The 13,972-nt window shown below is 42.0% G+C and overlaps 1 protein-coding gene across 2 annotated transcripts in view; it reads right to left on the reverse strand.

The window, feature by feature from the left end:
* met (MET proto-oncogene, receptor tyrosine kinase) overlaps positions 1-13,708 on the reverse strand; it is a 68,261-nt gene extending 54,553 nt beyond the window's left edge. The window contains exons 1-2 of one of the 2 annotated variants that reach the window (XM_054775756.1): positions 13,499-13,708; positions 10,719-11,922 (exon numbers count right to left, since the gene is read on the reverse strand). In XM_054775756.1, coding sequence (XP_054631731.1) covers positions 10,719-11,921 — 1,203 coding nt within the window. In that variant the 5' untranslated portion in view covers position 11,922; positions 13,499-13,708. Of the gene's footprint in view, positions 1-10,718; positions 11,923-11,993; positions 12,990-13,498 lie in introns of those variants that run through there. The other variant, XM_054775755.1, reaches the window with a different exon arrangement.
* Positions 13,709-13,972: the final 264 nt, after the last annotated feature.

The following is a 13,972-nucleotide window of genomic DNA, read 5'->3' on the forward strand; positions in this document are numbered from 1 at the left end:
ACACACTCATAGCACTTTATTTATTTATTTATTTGTATTATTTATCTGTATAAATGTCTCTTCTGTTGTTGTTGCTTAATTTATTGGTATATATGTTTCTGATGTTGTTATTCATTTTCTTGTGTTTTTCTTTATTTCTTTTGGGAGAATGAACAGAATAAGAATTTCATTGCATAGCAGAACTACCTGTTTTACTGTGCATATGACAATAAAACTCTTGAATCTTGAAAATGTACTAAATCAGCTCATTTTTATATCTGTGATTTTAAAAATGAAGGGCTTGTATGTTCTCTATACTTGGCATTATGAATGATCCTCACCAATCTTTTTTACAGTACAGTAAGTGAGTGCTTTTATAATTATTGCCCCATATCTCCACACAATAAGTTAGATATGGTAATGCCAAAAAACAGTAAATAGTGTAGAGTGATTTTTGATCAAGAACAAATTTTGCTTTATTCAATATTGTCAATATTCAATATTATTATATATACAGTATATTATATATATATATATATATATATATATATCAATGTTATTCAATACTGTCAATATTCAATGTTGTATATTTTTTATATGAGATTTCCAACTCATTTTTTCATCTATTATGATCCCCAGAAATGTATTTTCTTTCACTCTTGCAATATCCACTCCGTCTATTTGTATGTTTGTATTTGATCATACGTATCCTTTCTGCTATTTCCAAATAGCATTATTTTAGTTCTACTTAAGTTCAAGGATAATCTGTTTTTATCAAACCATGATTTTAATTTAACCATTTCATCCTTGACCTTTTTAATTAGTTCTTGTGTGCTTTCCCTAGAACAATAGGCAGTTGTATCATCCGCAAATAAGACCTTTGCCACTTTACAAATGTCGTTGATACACAAATTGAACAGTTTTGGTCCCAATATTGACCCCTGGGGTACTCCACACATGATATTTAAACTGGCAGATGTGTATTCTCCTAGCTTTACAAATTGCTTCCTGTTTGCTAGGTAGCTTTTAACCCAATTCAAAACGAATCCTCTGATTCCGTACCATTCTAATTTTGTTGTTAAAATATTATGATTAATTGTATGAAAGGCTTTTGTAAGATCCATAAATACTGCAACTGCACACTTTCTGTGGTCTATAGCATTAGTAATTTCCTCCGTGATTTCGATCAGTTAACACATACTTTTAGACAGTAATAACAGTGTGCCACTTCTTTTTACACTTGTATTAGTTGAGAATGTTAAAATGTGACTTCAAAACTGCCTGTACACTAAATAAAGCTTTTATGATGGCCACAGCTTGACCCTGGAACAGATTACTTCTATGATTTCTCTTACATGACATTGTGTGTTTTTATCAGCGTCTTTTCCCCAATCTGCCGCATCTTTGCTTCTTCTGTACATGACAGCAAGTTTCAGCTGCCAATACCTGCATACTGCAGACGTGTGCCAATGACAAGCTGCTCTGGCATTGTTTAACATTCATTGTGGTGTTAGAAGTGAGTCTTGTGGCTCTGAGGCGGGTCAGGTCAAGTCAGGGTGTGACCTTGTCAAGCCCAGTCATGACTTTGTGATCGAGGTCAGAGTAAAACATCTGCGTGCTTCGCCTAAATTCACTTTCAATGGCGGGAAGTTTGCCTCTGGAGGATAAAGCTTTACAACTACATGATATTAAACGTGTGTATGTGGTGTCAAATGTAAACCCTCTAAGCTGCATTCAAATTCCTTCTGTGCATTTAAAGAAAAGAGATGGTTTAATTATGAAGTGGTCCAGTATATCTTGGTCGGCTGCTTATTCATAATCAGAAATTATGAGTATTTCCTGATCTACAGCATGAAATCAATGTGTTTGCTATTTGTTCATTAAAAGCGTGCCAGCTAATTAAAATGCCTGTCGGTCAAAAGCAGGAATTATATGACACACAATATCATCAATCAGCCTGCAGATTCAATTTAAAAGCAATCAGCATTTGGTGGGTTTCTCCAATCGATGCTAATCTGATCATCATGTTGACCTCTCGTGTGGACACTCGCTTGTTTTTGGTGTATGGCGTTCCGTTCCCGACAGACTTGTGGGAACGTGAAGACTCCACAGCACACGGGAAAGATAAAGGCTTTTTAAAAAGACATTGTCAAGAGACAAACCTGGTGGGCGGGCCCATTGTTGGAAGCGCTTTGTAACAAAACAGTTCTTTTGTAACAAGCCGCAGGTTGTGTGAAACAAATAAAAGCAGCGTTTCTCCGAAGCAGTAGAGTTTATCAGTAATTTGTGTGGTTCTGCTGTCGAAAGCTGCAAGGTTGAACGTGCTGGATGGATTTGGATACAATATTGCCCACAACAAAATAATGTAAATAGAAGTATCATAGAAGTATAATCTGTTTAGGGTCAAACTGTGGCCATCAGAAAAGCTATGTTAAGTGTACAGGCAATGCTTTAAGTCACATTTTAACTGTAATAATTAATTTAATTGTAGCTTGTTTAATTGTAGCTATCACACTAGCTTAAAAAGTAGTCAACCACTGATAATAGTATGAAAGAGTCTAAACTTCAAGTCAACAAGTGAGGATGTGTATGGTGATTACAATAATTATTACCTCCGCCAGGCCTGAGACATGAGGCAAGATGTCATGTTTGGATTGCCGTTTGATAGGTGTTGAGTTTGGGGGACACAAAAACCACACAACAACTTTCCACTAAACTGTGTTGAGGAGTGATGCCAGTGCTGAGGAGGAATCTACTCATTTTTGGTGCTGATTTGGACAAATCATGACATATGATGCAGGAATCACACTGACTGTCGTATCGTAACGTCATAGGTTATTCTCCATGAACCCAGAAGTAGCCTGCTACTAATAAACAAACGTAAATACAGTAAAGTGCTCTTGCATGTGTACCTATTCTGCCGCCACACAGACAATGAGGACGTCATATTTGCTCCATCACGCCAGCGACCCTAAACAGCAACAGGTCGTCATTAAATAACACGCAACACACACTGGCTGCTCACTCTAGAATTAGGAGGCACGCTGGCGCTGACAACCAGCACTTAAAAGTTCAAACGTGCTCTTACGCTGAGCTTTCAGTCCTCTCCAGATTCCTGCTTGCTGGGACTTTTCCACCAGCAAAGAAAAAAAAACTACCAAAATAACCTCCTGAGTGTGTCTCCATCCAATGTTGACCAGTTTTATGAATTTATGAGGTGGGGGTGCTTATCTGTGGCCTAGCGTCTACCTGCCATCTGCTCGTGAAGATGCAGCTAATCCACCATCCCTTCCAATAGCGTAGTGGCTCTGCTACCAACGCTGCTGCTGTTGTTGTTGTTGTGGCACTCGCAGCTGAGGCTACAACACTTGATGTGATAAAAGTCAAACGGCCTCGCACTCCAAGTGAGATAAACGCTCAATAAAAAGCCGAAGTGAGCTTCATTTGTCTCCTGTCTGATACTGACTGGCAGATGTTCAGCTGGTGAAGAGGAACAAGGATGTAAAACAACCTCTGTCAACCTATAACATATTATACGAGATGAGCCTGAGAGGGCCAACATTTGATTGTATTAAGTATTCTTCACTTTGAATCATGCAGCTGATCTGAAATTAAAATGCCGACGCTACAAATGAGCTCAAACGGTCCAAAGATGTTTGCATGCTGCAGTGGCCAAGAGGTATAAGTGGCAGTTAGGCGCTCTTAAATGACTCCACAGGAGAGAAGGGCCTCAGAAGAGAAAAGAAATCATGTGAGTCAAGAGGAAAGAATGTCTAATAGAGCACTCTCGCTTGGACGTCTTCATGGCTGATCATAACCTTCAGTCTTCAAAGCAGCAACAGGTGCAAAGTCAAGTAGCAGGCAGGTTTATATACGCATGAGGACTGGTCATCATGGCAATCATCTTCTGTGGAAACATCAGTGAAATAACGCTCCAATCAACAAGGTTACGTTGGTCCGCTCACACACTGTAGGCCTAAAGTGTTTTAATCCACAGACAATGATCGAAAGTGAATAAAAAGTGTACAACATACTGTACATGCCAGGCCACTAGTTGGTGATGTCACTTTGAATAGAAAAAAGACACACATACACACCAACTGTTTTGGGGTTTTCTTCATCTTATATTAATTGGTCTACTATTTGTTTTTTAAACTTAAAGGGATCGTTTGGATTTTTTGATATGAAGTTGTATGACGTCCCCATCAGCAGTGTAGTACATCAACAGTGGCTTACCCCCACACTTGGTCCTGTGAGTCCAGTTCTGGTCGGATTTCTGTGACGAGGAACATAGTTCCGCTTAGTTGCTACACCCACAGCTAGGGGACAATTTTGACAAACGCGGCTCTGTGGTACAGAACTTTAGTTCAGTCTAACCGTCATTTTCGCTTAGATGCATTTCACTGCAGCACACAACTTTCCGTGTGGAGGAGCTGTCAATAAAACCGTGTCTTGCATGAACTGCAAGCGGTAGGTAAGATTTCCATTAGGGATGTCCAGATCCACATTTTTTGGCTTCCGATCCGATCCGTTTTTTTTTTTTATACTCTTGCTGATCCGATCTGATCCGGTACCAATCGTTTTTTCGTTTATTTGTTTTTTTAATAATAATACGGTTTTGCTACAAACATGAATTTGTGGAACTGAATATGGTAATGAAAATATCTCTTCAAAGCATTGAGAAATTAGATGTAGCTTAGCTAACTTTTCTAATGGGATGTCAGCCTCAGCAATCGAATCCGGAATTCGTACATTAAAGCGATCTAATATAAGTTATCTTATTAATTATTTATTGTGAAAAACTAAGACATGAATAACATCAAATTAAAAGCACAAAATGAATGCCGAACCACCATCCACCAGTTCAAGCCGGGAGTTTTTCCAGAGAGATTATTACATGGCTGTTTGACGTGTGTGGTAAAAGGCAGTGTGCTAGCATGAATTAACTTGAGACAAATGTGCACATTAGCACTCAATAAGTCATCAAAACTTACCTTTATGCATTCCCACATAGTATCAGCATTTGACACCAAATATGAGGTGAAAGAAAAATGGTAAAAATACAGTAGTAGTCTATCTGTGCGGCATGAGATAAAGTTAGCACACGCACAATGGACATGCGTCAAGTGAGACGGATGGAACAGAGAGAATCAGGCCGCTTTTCAAAATAAAACATCAAAACAACAAAAAAAAAGTAATGGAAAAAAATGACCCACGGCCCGGGGGTTGGACATCACTGCTCTAAGAGACGGTCCAAAAGCAGTGGGGCACCTACGAGGTGGCCAGTTGGCCACTTCTGGAATCTCCGGCCACCCCTGTGGCCATCTAGACAATTCAGGTATCAACTTCTTGCCACCCCTATGTGAGTAATAGTCTCACCTTGGCCACACCAATGAAAAATTTCTGGCTCCACCACTAATCGCATGGGAAGCGCTGCTCTAACTTCTGATTGTTTACACTAAGGACCGTCAATAAATTACTATTGTGCTGAAGAGAGTTTGTTAAAAAATGTCATATATTCTAAATCACACCATATTGATCTATAACCCATCCATCCATCTATTTTCTATACCGCTTCTCCTCATTAGGGTCGCGGGGGTATGCTGGAGCCTATCTCAGCTGACTTCGGGCGAGAGGCGGGGGAAAAGCGGGACTGGTTGCCAGCCAATCGCAGGGGACATATAGACAAACAAGCATTCACACTCACATTCATACCTATGGACAATTTAGAGTCTCCAATTAACCTAACATGCATGTTTTTGGAATGTGGGAGGAAACCGAAGTACCACGCAGAGAGAACATGCAAACTCCACACAGAAAGACCCAACGGAGATTCGAACCGAGATCTTCCCGATGTCCAGACTGCGACTGTGTGGCCAACATGCTAACCACTAGACTGTGCGGCTCTGATTTATAACCATGTCAAATAATTAGTCCTAGCATTTTGCACGCCCATTTTTTCCAATTTGATAATTTATTGGAAAAAAATCAGATCGGAAGCCAAAAAATGTGGATCGGGACATCCTTACTTGTTTGCTCCACTTTTGAGAAGAGAGGCGCTCAAACACTTAGGGAAAACCTCCTTCCGCAGAGACATGATACTGTCTCTGACCCGCCCCTTGATAGATGGGCCCGCCTCGTGCATACATCCACCACTTTGTAAAAAAGCAAGATTTGCTACAAATCTTAAAACTATGTGTCACTCATCTACAGACATGGGAGCTGTAACTTTGACCATTTTGCTTTACGTCAACAAACAGGCTTACGATGCTGATGTTTTATGCGACTTTAGAGGCTTATTTAACAACAATGTTTACACTGATGTAAAGCAGGCTTTATTACACATCTTAAAATGCTCTGTCAACTATCTGTCAGTAAGCTACAGACGTGACAGCCATAAGTTTGATCATTCTGTTTTTCTTCAGTGATTAGGCTAACCTAGCATGATGTTGCTGTTAAAATGTAAGTGTAATGTTAGCACTGTAGCTACTATAGCAATGTACGTTTGTATCCTCCTGTCCCGCTTCCAATACACGATTGTGGCACCGCTCAGACTTATTTAAAATTGCTGAAAAATACTACAATGTAGGACCTTCAAGCCTTCAGTCCTCAACATCTGAACTCAGAAAGCCTCTGAAAGAAGTTTGACGTAACTTTCACTTTCCCACAAGTGCCACATAACTGGTCGGTTGGGGGTAGTTAGTTGTGGGACATTTTTGCCACCCTGGGTCGACTGGAGGGATCATCTTCCGCCCAGCTGCTGATGCCCCGGTATGCTCGAGCCATTCATCACGGCCCACTGAGAGCCAGATATGCAACACAACGCACACATGCGCACACGCACGCACACGCAAACACAGACTATGACGAATTACACAGCTCTCATCATTCCAGAGAACACGGCCAAGCAGCAAAACACCACAGGAAAAGAGTTATTAATGATAAGGAGCACCACAAGATGATATAGCTCAAACACATTAAAGCTATTAGATGCAGCTATCCAGCATATTTACCTGACATAACAGCTGAGCAAACACATGGAAGCTGCCAAATTCCCTCAGACTTTTTGGGCTTTTCTTCACGTGTATATATATTTTTGTAGCCAAGTATTTATATGAAGACTGCGTGTAAACAAAGCATGAAGGTCTGCATAATAAAATAAGTAATGCGTAGAGAACTGGTGGCTTTAAAGTTACGTATCTGTTTAAAGTAGGACTCTCAGTTCTATTATTGATTCAGGTCAGCAAATAGAGCCAAGAATGCAAACTAAACACGGGGAAGCTACATTTAGCTGCAAGAACAAGAATAAAGTGCACATCCAGCGTAGATTTTTCACCCCCAAATAAACAATAAAACACATTTTCTCTGCTTACAACATTGTCCAACCTCATTCTTACAGAACAATACCTTTTATTACTATCATTGCATTTCAACATTATTTCATAAGCTCTGTTTTTAATTGGACTATTTTATTTTAAATATGTTGTATAATACAAATAATAATTCAGTATTTTTGTCCTTTTTTTCTCTTTTTGTATGATCGATTATGTACAGCATGTACATATAAAGACTGAGTTGCTCTAAAATGGACTATAAAATAAAGCTCCCTTGCTTTCATACAACTCTTTTGCAGCTTTTTGGGTACAAAAAGTTGACTAATTAGGCCTTTGTGGTACATTAGTTTAGACTGGACCTTCAGTGACAAAAATGGACTGCTACTGTACTTCTGTCCGGGATCCCATTATTATGTAGGTGAATACTGTGAATTGTGAGTGCACAAATACAACATTTACAAATGTAATATCATCTGCACACATAAATACAGCGTTCCCTCGCTCTATCACGGGTCACCTTTTGCGGAGTCGCTGTTTTGCAGATTTTTTAAGTGCTTCTTTCTTTTTTAATTACAGCATATGAATGCCGTTAAAGGCCGAGCCTGGCCCTTTAAGAAGAATTGCATTGTGGGAAGTAGAGTGTCTCTTCCCTCTCTAGTCTGTCTGCACCGCCAATTGTTCTCTACGTCCTGATTGGCTGTAGACCATTGTCAACCAATCTCCTTCGTGCCGCCCTGCCGTGTCTCCTGTGTCATCGCTGGCTTCCTTGCTTGCTAGCTTCTAAATGAATCTTCAGTTCGAAGGAGGAGGACTGCAACAGGAGTACTGCAGCAATATGTTTTAACAAGGATACAAAAACGCTACAGTACAGTGGAACGGCGCCAGGACGAAAGGGCATAGTCACATGAGTGAAATACACGTGAGCGACGTAATAATTTCTTGTGTCCGACCTGTAGGTTGATCATTAAAATTCAAAGAAAGGTTTGAACTTTTTTGAGAGTGTTTAAACAAGATAAATATGAGAAAATGTTATTGCCTGTCTGAGAAAAGTGTATAAAGTGTACAGTGAGGGGTTTTACAGCCTTAAAACCTTATAATAATTGTAAAAAAAAATAAAGCTGGCTACTTCGCTGATTTGACTTATTGCAGGCTATTTTGGTAACCTATGCCCCGCAATAAACAAGGGAACACTGTATGTCAAAACAGGTAATAATACTAGCAGGTTTGATGCTATACATAGCACCTAACACTTTAGCACTCAAGTACTTTAACGCCTCAACACTTTAAGACTCAAACTTGACTTTTTTTTAATCCTTTCTTCTCTTTTATTATCGTTATTGTATTTAACATCGACCTGCCCTCAGCGACTGAAGATGGAAATTAGTCACTGGCTAAATCTTGGATATTTACCTGAAAATGTTGATCGATATGCACTGTCCCTGTCTTTCTTGAAGGGATAGTTCGGATTTTTTTGACATGAAGTTGCAGTTGTACCCCTTTAGACAAATACATGTACAATCATGTACTTTCCTAGCACACCAGCAGACCCAAAACTGATACTGTACTAGCCCAGATAAAGTTATTAATAGAAAAAAAAATGTAATTGTTGTGGTGCTTGCGCATGGTAAAAGGTTAAAGGAGGGGGGCTTCCACGCTGTCACACAAATAATTGACAGAGGCTTTTGCTGGGTGGTCAGCAGTTAACTTCATGTCACTATTGATCAGGTGATTGAACCCACTGCTGGGGTCAATGGTGATGGATTGGGGGTGAGCGCCTAAAGGCAACATGGGGGGGGGGGTGCAGTCCTTCAGGCCCACAAGTGCAGGAAAATGGAACAACTGTAAATACATTTAAACTCACATACCCCCTTGCCTTTCTCTTATAATGGGATCAGTCCAGATGATTGATCCAGACAGTCCAGTATGCTTTGGATCCCTTTCATGATACTTTGTCCTAAAATGGGATGGATTATGTGGGGAAAGAAGAGAGAAAAAACACGAGGCTAGTACGAGTGCATCACCAAATATGGAGGTAAAGCTGACAGTGTGCACTTTGACCTGACAGTCACTCTTTCATTGAGATGTGTCTAAGTCTGAATTCCATCCATGCAATCAAGGAGGAAATCACGGAGGATGTAAAATGACATTGTGATGAGAGTCGGTCTTCCTATGATGCACCAGGGGTCAGGATTATGCCAAAGCACACCTGAGAGCACATGGAGAGTCTGACATCTTACTTCAGGCCAAGTCAGGGATGCAGCTCATATGTTCACATCTACTGAACCACCTATCATTAGAATAACAACTGAACGTATTTGCTTTTATTTGAAATAGAAATATTTACATGCAGCAAGAACAACCACTGAGGATATTTGCATGAAAGATGCCTTAAGGGAAAACTAAAGCACATGAACAAAAGTAATTGGACACAGCTCCTAATCAATTAATGAATGAATGAGACGTTGCAATAAAGTCCCTAGTTGTCCCTAAATCATAATAAAACATTTTGGACAATTGTATTTTTCCATCTTTGTGGGAAGACGTTTTCTGTTCCCTGTGCACAAAGCAAGGTCCATAAAGGCATGCTTGGAGGAGTTTGGTGTGGAAGAACACCAGCAGGTCTAACATCAGTGACCTCTGACCTCACAAAATGGACAAACACAAACACAGACACAGACCAATGGCCAAAATGATGTAGAAGATCTTCCCAAAAGAGTGGAAGCTGCAAAAACTTCACTTTTCACTTCACTGACATTTTGCACCACTTCTTGCAAAATAAGTATCGGGAGCTAATTCTGCTCATTTCAGGAGCTTTCAAAATGATTTTGAATCCCATTGGGGCATTATAGTAAGTTTCTTTTCATAAAATACTCCATTAGTCTCAAGTTGTGTACAGAGTAAATCTGCATTCTTCTCCTCTTGGCAGAAACTCTTGGATTCAGCAGCCTCATCCCTTGACCATGCCTACTCTGTTGTGATTGGTCGTGGGTTAAAAGTTGGCTCCAGGACCCCCCATCAAGACTCCAGAGTGACCATATGCTAACTCACTTCAATGTAAAGTTAGCATTTTGTACTATTAACCTTGCTTCACTTCTTTTTACACTTGTATGACACTTTAACACGAGCATGTTAAATATGACTTTAAAAATGTCCTGTACACTTACTAAAACGGGAACCGGGAACAGAATATTTCTATTTACATTATTTCCTATGGGAACATTTGTTTTGAAATCCAATCAAAACCTGGAACAGAATGTGCTGTGTCTTGAAGGTTGCTGCTGCTTAGAAGTAATGCTGTTTGGTGAAATCACAGCCCATTTAAGACTGTACTACAATTCAAGTACTTCAGATATTCAGTCAAACAAACAGAGTATGCATGGTGGCCCCACCCCCTAACGCACTCACCACATTGTAGCAGGACTTGTCGTGGGAGCCAGTGAAGTGATACGGGTCGACCGTGTTGCACTTCTGCATGTACATCTTGAACATGCTGTTGAGGTGCTTGATGCTCATGACGCAGACGGCCGAATTGGCGGTGGGCTTGATGGAGTTGGGCTTGCCACGGGCAAACGCAGCGAAGAGCACGTCGTCGCCCTCCTCCACCTTCAGGTGCCTCTGCAGCTCCACGTCGTGACCCACCTTGGAGACGTGGGCCGCCTGCAACAGGTTGAACACTTTCATGTCCTCCGGCGAGCGTCGCCGCCTCTTGTCGGTGCCGATGCACTCCAACGGCAGCTCCACGTAGCGGCGGATCACGATGTCCGAGGAGCACATGCGCACAATTCGAGTGTGGAAGGCCTGCGTGTCCCTGCTGACCTGCTGCACGGTCAGGAAGTAGGTGAAGGGTCCACTGTGGAAGGAGTAAACATAGCGCAAGTAGTAGTTTCCACGTAGAGACGGGATCAGGTCCATGTGGGAGAGGCTGGAAAAGAAGGTGAAGCCATTCTGGCTCGTCTTCATCTTCCTCAGAGACATGGTGTGAGGATGACTGGCACCATTCGGAGGACTTCCCAAACCGGGAATCTCAGAGTTTCCCACAAAGAACTTGATCACGTTGCTCTCCACGTTGAGCACCTGAGAGCCTGAGGGGCTGACCACGACATCCGGCTCGCTAGGTTGACCCCTGCCTGGCGCCACCTTGTCCGCAAAGCAGTACACCTCCTCGTCCACAGTCTTAGGGCTGAAGTCGTCGTCCAGGACGTGCCGGCGGCAGACGCCGTTGTCTGCTGAGCCGCAGCTGTACAAGCCTTTATCGTACATGTTCTCCACCACCAAGGCGATGTTGTGGTTGTCCACCTTGCTGCCAGTGGCGGTGCCAGACCCACAAGTCTCGTTGGCGAGCAGCGGGCCTGTGTGGTACTCGGACAGCTTGGTAAGGTTGGGGGCCAGGGCATAGATTCTATTCACAGCCCCCACGTAGACGATGCCATCCAATTCCACCATATTCTGGATGGGGAAGTCTGCGGTGAACGTCGGGAGGTGGTGGTTGACTGACAGGTTGACTTTTGAAGATTCTGAGGACTTTTCACACTGGCTGTGCACGTGGTACCCTCTCAGGGACCACCACAGCGTGAGGGCGAGAACCGTTTGCAGGAAGCGGCGATTCATCCTGACCCAACAAACACAAGAAGTGAGTGGAACACAAAGTAGAACACAGACTGTGTGACTAGGTCGTCCTACATTATGCAGTGCGGGAGTGAGTGGACGGAGGACATGAAAGAGTCCACTGTGGTCTGCCAGGACCAGCGTTTTGTCCTGTTACCACAAGCAGTCATGCTGCAGTGACACAAAGCTCAGCTCCAGCACTAGTCGGGCCTGGTGAGTGCTCTCGGGTTGCGACCTGGTGAATCACAGACCCAAAGCTGGGCGGGGCCACACGAGCACCCGTCTTTAAGTTTAGACAGTGAAGGCCTCGGGGGAGCAAAGATAAACTCAATTAAAAGCAAAGAGGAGGGAGTGGGCAAGCAGGACCCTCGTGCAACATGATAAATCACCCAAGACACTGAATAGTAGCATACAGGGGTGGGAGGCAGCGGGTAAGGGGTGGTGGTGGCAGTGGTGGTTGCGTCAGGCTTTGTGGTGCTGCCACAGAATTTGCAAAATGTGCATTTGCATGAGGTGAATGTGGTGGTGACATGTGCAGTCTGAAGGCATCAACCACGGCATGACATCCAGCATGCTGGCTTTTGCTTCTAGTAGGACGCACCCTTAGAGAGTCTATGTCCAATAATTAGGATGCACCTTTAGAGAGTAAAATGTCCAATGGTACATTACACCCTTACGGTCACAAATGGACTTCTTGTGTATCTTGGATTACGATACTTATTTCAGACCAAGCAGTGAGGCACACACGGCCAGATTAATTCACAGGCTTGCACGGGCTAAAGCCGGGGGCCCCATGTATGCAGCAGGGCCCTGAAACGCCCATTAAAATAACAACGGTCCCTTGGTGTCCATGTACATTTAAATCAAAATAGAGCACACAACAATGTTGAAAACATAAAGAAGTGGACTGGAGGGATGCAACAAATTCATTATGCCAATTTCAGGGGTTTGTTTTGAAGGCGTCCTCAGACAACGCAGCTAGGGGGCCCAGACCACCTTAGACAGCCCTATGAGGACTGTTTTTATGAGACATAAAAAAAGATAAAAGAAAATACAAAACAGTTGAAAAAATATGTTATTTGTAGATTCAGTAAAAAAAAGGAAAAAATAACACACAACACTGAATTATTAAAGTATGCAGCAAAAATGGCATATTTTGCTAATAAAATTCAAGTTTTAGTATCCTTATAGAATTTTTTATATGTATTACATGCTGTAAAATAAACCAAAATAGACGCTTCTTTTGACTTCAATAAACAGTGCGAGGAGGCTCAATGAGTGCTCACTGGTTTTGCATCTAAAATGTGACTAATCGCTATTATTATTCTAAAAAGAAGTCAAAAGAGGAGGAGGCACCTGCAGGCGACACAATCAAGATCCAAACGGACAAAAGCTGTTGTGAAAGAGTGAAAATGTTTTGAATTGAGGAGGAAAGTGAGTCATGCTGTGAGCACACATGGGAAGTGAGTGAAGGCGAACCATTTTTGTATTTATCCAGGCGTAAATACACTTACAACAGGTCAAAGTGTCATCAAAATTAAAGTTAACAGTGAGAGAAGTGTGGCGGTGGTTAAACTCACCTGTTCGTCACTTTCAAATCATATTCCGCTCAACTTGTTGGCTCTCAAGTCCAAATGGATTCCAACTCTTCTTCTTCTCGTCTTTTTTTCTCGTTTTGTCCACAACAAAGCCAAATCAAAACTCTTAAAAGACTTGGAGAGAGCTGCGCGTAGATGCGTGCATGCGGAGGACACGATGCTGCTGCTTCTGAGCGCGACTGACTCCAAACATCTCAAGCCACGCCCCCTTTCGCTGCTAACTCTGTGACGTCACCAGGTACTGCAGAATTCCTGCGTTTATTTTGTGTGAGCAGGTAAAAATCAGTGGCCACTTCATTAGGTACACAGCCTAATGCCATCCCATATAAGAGTTGGATCAAAAAGCTAACTCCAAATGAATGGTTGTTGTAGATGACCACAATGCATCCTTATGGGCATCCTTATGTCAACATGCCCACTTTTCCGAGATGTTTCTAATACTTTTGGTGAGCTTTT

The sequence above is a fragment of the Dunckerocampus dactyliophorus genome, chromosome 5 (genome assembly GCF_027744805.1).
Source record: "Dunckerocampus dactyliophorus isolate RoL2022-P2 chromosome 5, RoL_Ddac_1.1, whole genome shotgun sequence".
NCBI classification, from domain to species: Eukaryota; Metazoa; Chordata; class Actinopteri; order Syngnathiformes; family Syngnathidae; genus Dunckerocampus; species Dunckerocampus dactyliophorus.